The 13,135-nt window shown below is 34.3% G+C and overlaps 1 protein-coding gene across 1 annotated transcript in view; it reads left to right on the top strand.

Annotated features, from left to right (window-relative positions):
* The window catches only part of PIK3CA (phosphatidylinositol-4,5-bisphosphate 3-kinase catalytic subunit alpha), an 81,214-nt gene that overhangs the window by 42,591 nt on the left and 25,488 nt on the right, over positions 1-13,135 (top strand). Inside the window, exons 2-6 of the mRNA XM_027061390.2 lie at positions 4,061-4,488; positions 5,037-5,246; positions 6,872-7,122; positions 7,665-7,910; positions 8,564-8,649. Coding sequence (XP_026917191.1) covers positions 4,137-4,488; positions 5,037-5,246; positions 6,872-7,122; positions 7,665-7,910; positions 8,564-8,649 — 1,145 coding nt within the window. The 5' untranslated portion in view covers positions 4,061-4,136. The remainder of the gene's footprint in view (positions 1-4,060; positions 4,489-5,036; positions 5,247-6,871; positions 7,123-7,664; positions 7,911-8,563; positions 8,650-13,135) is intronic.

The raw sequence follows: 13,135 nt of genomic DNA, 5'->3' as shown, positions 1-13,135 counted from the left end.
TGGGGTCTGCCCACCTTTCTGGCCCCTGCCTACCTCTCCCGTCTCCCTCCTGTCACACACCCTACCTATTCCCATGCATTTCAGTCTCAAATAATGAAAAACTTGTGTCCTTTCAGTCTGTGACTTTGCACGTGTACTCTTGTGGCAATCTAAAATGCTTTCCTCATCCATCTCACCCATGTCCAAGCTACCTTCTCTGCAAAATCCCTACTAATCTATAATATTCTCCTTAAATTTTATCTTGCTGGTGCCTTCTCTAACTTCCTCAGGCAGTTGGGACAATTCCTGTGACTCTTCCAAAGTGCATGTTCTCTCTGATAACAACTTTTCCATTTTCAAAGTTGTTTTTAACTTCATTCCCCAATAAACCATGAGTCCCTCAACAACCAAAGAGAACACATTTTATTTACTTTAGTTTTCATAGCATATTTAGTCTAGAGCCTAGCACAAGTAGATATTTCTCAAAAAAAAAAAAAAAGGTGGAGGGGGAATAACAAGGGACAAGGGATTCCTTACTTAAGCTGTAGATGGCTGTACCATTTAAATAGGAATATTAGGAGTCTGGGGAACTAGAAACAGCTACTTAGGTGCCAGCCTCTGAGCCACTCAGTACTATTCCAGACTTGTGTGTCAGCCTTGCATTGCCAGTGCTACCTTCAAGATTCAGCTCTTGAAACTAGCACTGCTTTATAAGGCTCATTTACTTGCCTCCCTAAGAGAACTCAAACCCCTTTTTCCATCCCCATCTGGTACCATTCCTGGATAATTCATAATAGCTTGAAAAGATAGTGTGGGTGTACTTTACAGGTTTATGAGTAATATTTAACACTTAGTGCTTACTGTATGCCAGTCTCTTTGCTTACATGTTTTTCATATATTGCCTCACTTAATACAACAATTTGATGAATTTTCTGCCATTATGCCAATTTAGCAATCTAAGAAGGGGTGGAAAGAATGAAGTTCAGTGAGATGAATTAAACTGCCCAAGGCAGCTACTTACTAAGGCAATGAGATTTTTTTTTTTAATGTTTACTTATTTATTTTGAGAGAGAGACTATGCGTGAGCACAAGCAGGGGAGGAGCAGAGAGAGGGAGAGAGAGATTCCCAAGCAGGCTCCATGCTGTCAGCGCAGAGCCCAACATGAGGCTCGTACTCACAAACCATGAGATCGTGACCTGAGCCGAGATCAAGAGTCAGATGCTTAACCAACTGAGCCACTCAGGCACCCCGCCCTCCCCACCCGACAGGGAGAGTTTAAATCCTGTGTAACTTCAGACCCATTTTTCTTATTCACCACCAATGAGTATCACCTGGCTATAACTGAAGCCCAAACAGCAGAATGGTCATAGTGTGCACTTTGAAATCATCTAGACCTGGCTTCAAAATCCATAGCAAATAACTTCACATCTCTGGCCTTCAGTTTCCTGTAGGTCATTTTACATTATCATATGTAAAATGGTAATGCCTATCCTGAAAGGGTTATTGCCCACCTAAGTGTATGATACATGCGGACTAACAGTAATGGTAGCTCCATTCCCTTCTTCTACGCTTCTGTTTATGTGAGCTCTGAGGTAATGGTTTGTACAGAATAAGGCCTGACATAAGACAAATAAGAAAGTTAGCATCTTCTGTCTTCTAGTTAGTACTACCATAGTGCCAACCAGTGCCTGGCTTCCATGATCTCCAAGTGTTTTATGACTATGATCACATTTACTCTTTTAATAAGAAGAGTGTGTCTTGAATATTTAATGGTTGTTAACTGCCCATAAATATACCTTAGTAGGATAAAGATTAGAATCCATGATCTCTCTACTGTACTAGACTTCTCTCTTGGTAATTCTTAGGGAACATATGAGATTCTGAGATGTTATTTATTATATAAAGTAGGTGCCCCTATGATTCCATACCATGGACCTGTTATTACTATTCAACAAAGCAAACTATAAACACAGCTGCTGTTTTAGTGTGGCTTGTGGTTTTGTTTTGTTTTTATTTGAACTTTTTTATGCAGGCAGATCATCATTTAAAAGTAGTCATTTGGCATTTCCCTTGCATTCTTCAAATTTTTTTGTATGTTTTAAAAAGCTTAGCTTAAGTCACTTCTATAATTATGCACACAGATTGATCCATCTGGTCTTTTTAGTAACCAATGAATTTTCATTTAAAAGTATAGGAAATAGAATAATTATATTTTAAATCCTATAACTTCAGTGGGACTCTTTTATAAACTTGAAGAAACATTTTCAACTATTAAAAATAGTTTTATATTCTTTACTGTCTTCCAGTTGATTTCTGTATTTCTAGAGATGCGAGAGGGCTTGAAATTTCTATTTCTATTTTTAACTCCTTCATGTGTTAGAACTCTGAAGCATACTGTAAGCACTTGTCTGCAACTGACCAGTGGAAATGTGTGCCCAAAGTAGGCCCTACTGCCCTCTAGCTCCTACTGGCTGTAAGGTGAAAGAAAGATGGACTGTAGGGGGCAAACCTAGATCTAGGGAGACAATTTAGGCTTTAGCAGTCTAGACAAGAAATAGTAGTGGCCTGACCCAGGGTACTAAGACTGGTAGTGGAGTATACAGATTCAGGGAATAGAATTAACAAAGTTGATGGATTAGATTTTGATGGGTATGACATACAGGAGTCAGAGAAAGAAAGTTTCTGGATTTAATTACTTGTGATTTTAATTATCCTATGACATACAGGAGTCAGAGAAAGAAAGTTTCTGGATTTAATTACTTGTGATTTTAATTATCCTATACCCAACAAACACATAATCTTCATACTCTTGACTTTGCCTTGTAAGGACAAGGGCCATGTCTATTTTATCCCATTATCATATTCCCAGGACCTAACATGGTCCTGTAGAATAGCCCCAGTACATTTTTTTTTTTTAGCCCCAGTACTTTTTTAGTGAATAAACAAAGTGTCATTTATGGCTGTTGTCCACAGTGCCTGAAGTTACCTGAGCCTTTGGTTCATTTCTCTAGCCTGACTTTCGTTTCTTTTTTATTTCTTTAGTGTCTCTCACTTTACCTTTTTTACTGCCTTTACAGTGTAGGTTACTGAATAAAAGAAAATATAAACATAAGTAGCAAGAATGAACTTGTGCTTTGTGGGTTTTGTAGTATCTTCTAAAGAATCCCCGAGATTGTTGACATCTTTAAAAATTAGGGCTTCTAATCATAATATTACTTAATATTTTTAAAAATATTACAAGTACTCTAACACTGTACTAACAAAGAGAGTCAGTGGGTCTCATTTGTGTGTAGATCAATTCATTTCAATCAGAAGTATTAGTGGGTTATTTGATAAAGTAGATGAATCATTCAAATTCATCATATCTCAGGGAAAATGCATTGATGACACTTTATATTATAGTGAATATATACCTAAATTATACTTTCAAAGCAGAATGGTCTATGAAGTCACTTAGACAATAATCAGTACAAAGAGGGAAATTACAAAGATTAATTTAAGAAAAAGACTAAGCCATGTAATTTCCCATTACCACAGAGTGCAGATAGGGAGTGAAAAGGAAGATTTGACTTCTCTCGCCTTTACTCATCTTTAAAATGAGAGCAATGGACCCATGATCTAAAAGATCCTTTCCAGCTCAGATTCTCTTGCTCTAGAAAATAGAAGAGAATGATAAAGGTGATATGTGATGGGAATTTTAGTTTCAGTTACAATTTACTGTTCATTCTTCCCATAGCTTCAGCTCTGTCTGATAAAACCTGACTTTTAAAAAATCTAGTAAAATAAAATGTTTTTAGTTAGTGATTTTATTAAATATAATTAAATTCAAGTGGTTTTTTTGGTTTGTTTTTTTTTGTTTGTTTGTTTGTTTTGTTTTTTTGTTTTTTTCTAATTTCTGCTTTGGAATCAGTTCCTTCAGCCTAATTTGGAGCAACAGTCTCCATTAAAATATTTAAGATAAATACTTGCCCTAACAATTCAAACTACAGAAAAAGTTTTTACATTTAGTAATGCCATAAATGTACTCTTCTGTAGTTGTTTTTGTTTTAACATATGTTTTTTTTCCCCCCTTCGGTTTAGATTTCTGCTTTGGGACAGCCACGCATCTAATTCCTTAAAACAGTTTTGTATGTAAAACTTGTAAAGGATCAGAACAATGCCTCCAAGACCATCATCAGGTGAACTGTGGGGCATCCACTTGATGCCCCCAAGAATCCTAGTAGAATGTTTACTACCAAATGGAATGATAGTGACGTTAGAATGCCTCCGTGAGGCTACATTAATAACTATAAAGCATGAATTATTTAAAGAAGCAAGAAAATATCCTCTCCATCAACTTCTTCAAGATGAATCTTCTTACATTTTCGTAAGTGTTACCCAAGAAGCAGAAAGGGAAGAATTTTTTGATGAAACAAGACGACTTTGTGACCTTCGGCTTTTTCAACCCTTTTTAAAAGTAATTGAGCCAGTAGGCAACCGTGAAGAAAAGATCCTCAATCGAGAAATTGGTATGACACAGTTTTTAACTAAATGGCATTGTCGTCCTATTCTAAAAGCAAATAACTATGAAACTTAACTATTTTCTCATTACTAAAATATTTCTGTCTGAATCAGTTAATTACCTTTGTAATCTCAGGTAAATAGATTTTGAAATAAAAACCATTACAAATCTATAATAATCTTTTGATTATTTGGCTAAGAAACTATTTTTAACACCTTGGTGTTAAATTTTTCTTTAAGAAATATCATTTGTAGGGTTGGCTTAGATTTGTTATAGTCCAGTTTTGTTGTATTACTCTTCAAAAAAAAAAAAATTACACGGATGTTTGCTACCTCTGATCCAAATCGCTGAATATATTATGTTCTGTATGTTAAAGATATTTGAGTCCTTGTCAACTCTTACTTTACTATATGTATTTATTAAAATTTCTTTAAACCCAGAGAGACTTCTTTACTCTATTGTGATCTTCCAGATCTGTCAAATTCCCCATTTGTAAGAAACATGTTCATACTTTATGTTTAATAGAATGTTATATTCTTTATGTAATTTTTTAAGGTTTTGCTATTGGCATGCCAGTGTGTGAATTTGATATGGTTAAAGATCCAGAAGTACAGGACTTCCGAAGAAATATTCTGAATGTTTGTAAAGAAGCTGTGGATCTTCGGGATCTTAATTCACCTCATAGTAGAGCAATGTATGTCTATCCTCCAAATGTAGAATCTTCACCAGAACTGCCAAAGCACATATATAATAAACTAGATAAAGGTAAGAAAATTGTCAGTCTACCATAATTGGTTACTATAATAAAAATTTCTATCTGTGCCTATACATTTGTACAGTCTTTTTACTAGATGCTGGATGATAAGCTTCTTGAAGGCAGGGACTGCTTATGCTGACAAGATATAGCTGATTGCCAAATACATATGTATGTAATGAATATTTATTGATTGAATGAATTGTGTGCATATGGTGCTGATCCCTTGGTGAATTCTGTATCTTAGAATAAAACTAAAGAACTTTGATTGTGAAATTCATTATTACACAGTTACGATCAATTATCTTTTTACCAAAAAAATTATAAATAGAAATACTTTATGAAATTTTGGGAAAACTTTGCACATTCTTGTTATCTTTTATCATATGTAGAAAGAAAAACAAATTTCTTAGTGGTAAATGCAGTAATTAAATCTGATAGTGAATAATATATAGATTGACTTTTGATACTTAATGAATCAATTTCTAGAATTAAGTGAACATGGAAATTTATAAACTATATTATAGTTTGGGAAATGAAAATATCATTGTATCAGATAAATATCTGTATTTTCCAAGATAACAAAGTGAAGGCTTCAATTTGAAGTTACAGAATAAGTTAACTCTCACACACAATTAAATACAAAATTTTGATAGTAGAATACGTTAAGACATCTTATTACTATTCCACCCAAAATATTCAAAGTAGTTTAATGCAGTATAACATAAGATCTTCATTTTAAAATCTTCTCTACTCTAGTATACCTTTTAAAATGGAATTCTCTTGGGAGCACCTGGGTGGCTCAGTGAGTTAAGCGTCCGCCTTTGGCTCAGGTCATGATCTCATGGCTTGTGAGTTCAAGCCCCGCATCGGGCTCTGTGCTGACAGCTTGGAGCCTGGAGCTGCTTCTGATTCTGTGTCTCCCCTCTCTCTCTCTACTCCTCCCCCTGCTCATGCTTTGTCTCTCTCTCACAAATAAATAACCATTAAAAAAAATTTTTTAATGGAATTTTCTTTTCATTTTTTTCCAACATTCTTTATGAAAATTTTCCAACATGCAGAAAAGTTGAAAGAATTGTACTGTGAACACACAGACCACTCTACCATCGTTTAAATCTTTCCATTTTCATCATCTTCCACCCTTATCCCAGCTTAATTTATCTTAAAAGGAAAACATTTAAAGATTCATACTCTTTTCCTTCCTCCACCATCTTTTCTTTTATTCTGATTCAGCATTTTCTTCATGTCTCCATGATTCTTTCCCATAGTTGCCAGAAAGTCTTCTGTATTTTAAGTACTGTTGAACCTTTGATAGCATCATAAGTCACTTTTTACAGGGGTTTTAGTCATGAAGTATGTCATGAAGTTCAGAATGGAAATTAGCTTGGCCTCAGGTACTTGTGACCCACTAATCACAGTGTTGGGTGCTTGCCATAAAACATGAGATCTGAGCATGGTCTGGCAGCCCTATCATATTTGAAGATTTATGATTTCTACCTGATATTTACCTGTACTTAATTAGTTTGATTATAAGTAATTTCCGATTTTGATTAGAATAATGGTAGTGCATATTTTTTGAAATCTGTCAAATGAAATTTATATGGTGATTGCATCTAATAATGTTTTCCTGTTACAGGGCAAATAATAGTGGTGATTTGGGTAATAGTTTCTCCAAATAATGACAAGCAGAAGTATACTCTGAAAATCAACCATGACTGTGTGCCAGAACAAGTAATTGCTGAAGCAATCAGGAAAAAAACTCGAAGTATGTTGCTATCATCTGAACAACTAAAACTCTGTGTTTTAGAATACCAGGGCAAGTATATTTTAAAAGTGTGTGGATGTGATGAATACTTCCTTGAAAAATATCCTCTAAGTCAGTATAAGGTGAGTAACAAGCTTCAGAAATATTAAATTTAAATTTAAAAGTTGGGGCAAATATCTGTACTTTTAGGACATACTTTTTGAAAATTCAGTGATTAATGTTAATGAATGGTATTCATATGTTTATTTTTAATACTATAATTACTTAATTTGAGAGACTGATGATGTGTTTAATTTGAGAGAATAGATGCTTTTTTTCCTTTAGGTTTTATGTATTTAATATTTGAGGCGTGACTGTAGATATATGGATAAGCTGATTAAATTGTTTATTGCGATATAAACAGTGTTGGTGCACCACATGCTCAGTTGGAAGAGCATGTGACTCTTGATCTTTGAGTTGTAAGTTGGAGCCCCATGTTGGGTGTAGAGATTACTTAAATAAATAAAACTTAAAAATATATATATATAAACAGTGTTTTCATAATGAATATCCTTTGGTCATTGTTTTTAATTCCTTTTTTTGTTGTTTTTTGCTTACATGTTGCTTTTAAAATGAAATACCTTATAAGAAATTACTTCTCCCCTCCCCTCTTCATCTTTTACAGTACATAAGAAGCTGTATAATGCTTGGGAGGATGCCCAATTTGATGCTGATGGCTAAAGAAAGCCTTTACTCCCAACTGCCAATGGACTGTTTCACAATGCCATCTTATTCCAGACGCATCTCCACAGCTACACCATATATGAATGGAGAAACATCTACAAAGTCCCTTTGGGTTATAAATAGTGCACTCAGAATAAAAATCCTTTGTGCAACCTATGTGAATGTAAATATTCGAGACATCGACAAGGTGAAGTCAAGTGTTGATGCTTATTATCTTATATAAATTATTTTACATAAACTTTTTAACTGCATTGTATATAATAATCTGTTGACCCGCACTGTGTTTCAGAGAGCTACAGTACCGCTCCTCTGCCTTAGCTATTGCACAGTGTACAGTCCTTTTTCTGCAATTCTAATTTCCATAATTCTAATATTCTAATAATTCTAATTTCCATAAATCTAAGTTCTTAAAACCAAGTGTTTACAGAATTCATTTGTCAGCAAAACCTGACCCAACCTGAAACAGGAATTTTTATAGTCTTTTTATATCCCAGTTAGTATAAATATTAATGTGATTTGTTGCAGAAATATTAATGTCTTTATGGAGTGCTGTTCCAGCTGCTAAGAATATGAAGTAATATTTAGTATATGTACTAATTTATCTTCCTAAAATACGAAAAACTCTAAATTAAATACCTTATTATATATGTGAAGGGAGAACAGAAAAGCTATATCTGAACAGAAACCTCTAATAGATTCTTCATTTATATCAGTTACATTATTTTACTATTGGTTCTGTAGTGTGTGTGTGTGTGTGTGTGTGTGTGTGTGTGTGTGCACGCCCGCGTGTATTATGTTTGTATATATTTGTATACACATACTTTTTTTTTTCTTTTTAAGATCTATGTTCGAACAGGTATCTATCATGGAGGAGAACCCTTATGTGATAATGTGAACACTCAAAGAGTACCTTGTTCTAATCCCAGGTAAGGAAGCCCTGTTAGTGTTTAGCAATGTAATCAATACAAGAAGCATTTTTTTTTTTTTTTTGGCATCATTAGTTTTATACAACTCATATAAATTACCAGACACTTACATATAGAACATAAGGTCTTTCGGTCAAATGAGTATCAGTCACATCATTTTATGGAGTCTGTAAAATTTTATGTGAAAGACTTTTCTGATTCTCTCTTTCCATTATATCAAGTAGAAAACAGAATATGGTTACATTTTGTACCATGATGATTCCCCACCTTAGATCTAAATGCTAAATAAACCTAGCATTTTATTCATCTCTCCATTTCCATTTACATTAAGAAGAAGTGAGAGTTGGCAGACAACTGCAGAGCTAGACTACTCTGAGGCACTCACATCATTCACAGGAATAGGTATTTATGACATTCAAATGAAGAGTCTTTGGGAACAAATCAGTTTCTTAGAAGGAGGGGAAGTTTTAAGGAACATTTTAAATGATTACTGCCTAGATATAATAAAGAAATAAAAGGCAATATAATCCAACAGTTTGCCATACTGCCATTTCTTTGGCTCTTTGTGGAATGATTTGGGAATTAAGAATCTACCCATGGGGGCAGGGCGCCTGGGTGGCTCAGTCGGTTGAGCATCCGACTTCGGCTCAGGTCATGATCTCACAGTCTGTGGGTTCGAGCCCCGCGTCAGGCTCTGTGCTGACAGCTCAGAGCCTGGAGCCTGTTTCCAATCCTGTGTCTCCCTTTCTCTCTGCCCCTCCCCCAGTCTCACTTTGTCTCACTCTGTCTCTCAAAAATAAATAAATATTAAAAAAAAAATTTTTTTTAAAAAAGAATCTACCCATGAATATAATAGAAATATTTTAAGAGCACTCAGATTGTTATTAAGATTAAAGATGGATTTTTGTAGACTAGCAATAAAGACAACTAGTAAAACATCCAGAAGTAAATTTTATAATGAATTTAGACTGAATTCTAGAAGACTCCAGAAAAAGTTCTGGTCTTGTACTTAATTAAGCTGCTGGATGTGGCCATCATTCTAGGGCTTAGGTGATGTACAAAGAGATGATAGCCTTCTCTACCAGGAAGAAGTGAAATAGTTCCTTGCCCTACCTGAACAATTGTCAGTCAGAAAACACATCATTTAAGTTAGATTGCACTGTGAAACAAACAACTACAGGATCTTTTAAAATTTTGTTATAACAGCAAAAGTTTATTTCCCATCCACACTGCATGTCTGTCACAGGTTGGGTGGGTGGTTGTGTGAGGAAGAGAAAAACAATGTTTGAGGAAATAATGGCCAAAAATTTTCTAAATTTTGTGAAACCTATAAACAAACTAAGGAGTTCAACAATCCCAAGCAAAGACTCCAAAATAATATTGGGTAGATCTATCCTAGTTGTTTCAAGTATCAAAAGTAAATAAACTAGTTTTATAAAAGTAGAAGGTAAATTTGTTTAATAATACAAGATTAAAAGCTCAAAATTTTAGTAAATTAACTATTTAGAAAGGACTTTCATTTGATTATCTTTTCTTGAAGAATTCCCTAGTTTAGAACAATATACTAGTGTCTCTGATGACCATAGATGCAAAAAATCCTTAACAAATATTAGCAAACCAAATCCAACAATATATTTTAAAAAAGTCATTCACAGGGTCAGGGCACCAGGGTGACTCAGTCAAATTAGTGTCCAACTCTTGATTTCAGTTCAAGGTTATGGTCTCGAGGTTCATGGGTTCAGGTGGCACAGAGCCTGTTTGGGATTCTCTCTCTCTCTCCCTCTCTCTCTCTCTCTCTCTCCCTCTCTCTCTCTCTCTGTCTCTCTCTGTCTCTATCTCAAAATAAGTAAACTTAAAAAAAAATTCCCTACAATCAAGTGAGATTTATTCCTGGGATGCAAGGGGTTCAGTAGCTGCAGATCAATCAACGTGATACTTCACATCATTAAGAGAAAGGATAAAAACCATATGATCATTTTAACAGATGCAGAAAAACCATTTGAGAAGGTACAACATCCATTCATGATAAAAACTCTCAACAAAGTAGGTTTAGAGGGTACTTACCTCAGCATAATAAAGACCATCTATAGAAAACCTACAGTTAACATCATACTCAATGGTAAAAAATTGAGGTCTTTCCCCCTAAGATCAGGAACAAGACAAGGATGTTCAGTCTCACCACTTTTAGTCAACATAGTACTGGAAGTCCTGGACACAGTAATCATTCAAAAAAAAAAAAAAAAAAGGAATACAAGGTATCCACATTGGCAAGGAGGAAGTAAAACTTCCACTATTTGCAAATGACATGATACTATATCTAGAAAATCCTAAAGACTAGCCAACAGACCCATAGAACTAATAAATTAATTCAGTAAGGTCACAGGACACAAAATCAGTGTACAGAAATCTGTTGGATTTCTGTACATCAATAATGAAGCAACAGCAGGAGAAAGTAAGAAAGCAGTCCCATTTACAGTTGTACCAAAAATAATAAAATACCTAGGAATAAACTTAACCAAAGAGGTGAAAGACCTTTCTCTGAAAACTATAAAACATTGTTAAAAGAAATTGGAGATGACACAAACAAATGGAAAGATATTCCATGGTCAGGAATTAGAAGAACAAATATTGTTAAAATGTCCATACTACCCAAAGAATCTTCCTCAAAAAAATTAAAAAGAGAACTGCTTTATGACCTAGTAATCCCACTACTGGCATTTACCCAAAGAATATGAAAACACTAATTTGAAAAGATCTGTGCACCCTTGTGTTTATAGCAGCATTATTTACCATACACCAATTATGGAAGCAACTCAAGTGTCCATCAATAGATGAATGGCTAAAGAAGATGTGGTATATATATACAATGGAGTAGTATTCAGCCATAAAAAAAAAAGAATGAAGTCTTGCCATTTGCAGCAACGTGGATGGAGCTAGAAAGTATAGTGCTAAGTGAAGTAAGTCAGAGAAAGACAAATACCATATGATTTCACTCATATGGAATTTAAGAAACAAAACAAATGAACCAAGGAGGGGAAAGATTCAAACCAAGAAACAGACTCTTAACCATAGAGAACAGACAGGGTTACCAGAGGGGAGGTCGTGGGGAGATGGGAGAAATAGAGGATAGGGATTAAGAATACAGTCATCATGATGAGCACTGAGTACTGCATAAAATTTTGAATCACTATGTTGTATGCCTGAAACTGATATAACAGTGTATGTTAACTATATTGGATTAAAATAAAAAATATTTTGGGGCGCCTGGGTGGCTCAGTCGGTTGAGCGTCTGACTTCAGCCCGGGTCATGATCTCGCAGTTCGTGAGTTCAAGCCCTGTGTCTGGCTCTGTGCTGACAGCTCAGAGCCTGAAGCCTGCTTCTGATTCTGTGTCTCCCTCTCTCTGCCCCTACCCCACTCATGCTCCGTCTCTCTCTGTCTCTCAAAAATGAATAAATGTTTAAAAAAAAATTATAAATAAATAAATAAATAAATAAATAAATAAATAAATAAATAAATAAATAATACTTTAAAAAAATTCTCTGGTTAAAGGGTAAAATCTCTATGGTAGTAGTATGAGGATTTAAGTAGATTTTTTTTAACTTTTCTGTATTTACGGAATTAAAGTCAAGGATAAAAGAATATGAAGTTATTGGAAAGGTAGAAAAGTAGATTTTTTAAAAATTCTTACTGAGATTAAGTGATTGTTCCAAATCCATGCTTCCCATATACGAGATAAACTAGATACATAATGCTTTCTTCATAGAGGTTACCAGTTCTCTCCCAAAATCAAAACCAGTTTGGACTATATATATCAAACCATTGCATAAAAATAAAGAACTTAATTGGTATTTGCACACACGTTTATATGGACTTTAGAGAAACAGAGAAACATACTTTAGTCAATTAGCATAGTATTGAACAACTACACTCATAGGATATATCTCTCTTAGAAAGTGTGTGGAATATTCCTCATTAATTATGAGCAATTCTAAAGATTTAGAAGTAATAAAAACAGGTACATTTAAGTACCTGTGTCTTTAATTTTTCTTAAATTACTGTAGACTTATCAAAACCCACGGTATTTCTTCTGCCTATAATTATTGTTTCTTTTCCCTTTAGAATTCCTCATTACTAAATTCTCCCATTAAATGTAAGCTTTCTCTGCATCAAAAGACCGTATTTTTTTCATCTTTGCCCATAAATAGCACTTATTTTATTGATAAAGTTTATACCCTAGTTTGGCTAATTAAAAATAGAATTTTTGTGTCATTTTATTGTCTTGTTTTACTTATAATAAAAAATAGAGTTATGAAAAAGCCTACTGAAAAATTTTCTTGGTTAATATCTAGCACTTGAGCGTTTACCATGGACCAGTTACTATTCTGATCACTTTATTTGTGTTATCTGACTGAGCCAGTCAGGCGCCCCTTCACTTGTGTTATCTCATTTGATTTTCACAACAACCTTATAGAGTAAATACTGTT

Source organism: Acinonyx jubatus, chromosome C2 (genome assembly GCF_027475565.1).
Source record: "Acinonyx jubatus isolate Ajub_Pintada_27869175 chromosome C2, VMU_Ajub_asm_v1.0, whole genome shotgun sequence".
In the NCBI taxonomy this organism is placed as follows: Eukaryota; Metazoa; Chordata; class Mammalia; order Carnivora; family Felidae; genus Acinonyx; species Acinonyx jubatus.
The sequence above is the reverse complement of the archived record's forward strand: the minus strand, read 5'-3'. Positions and strand labels throughout refer to the sequence as shown.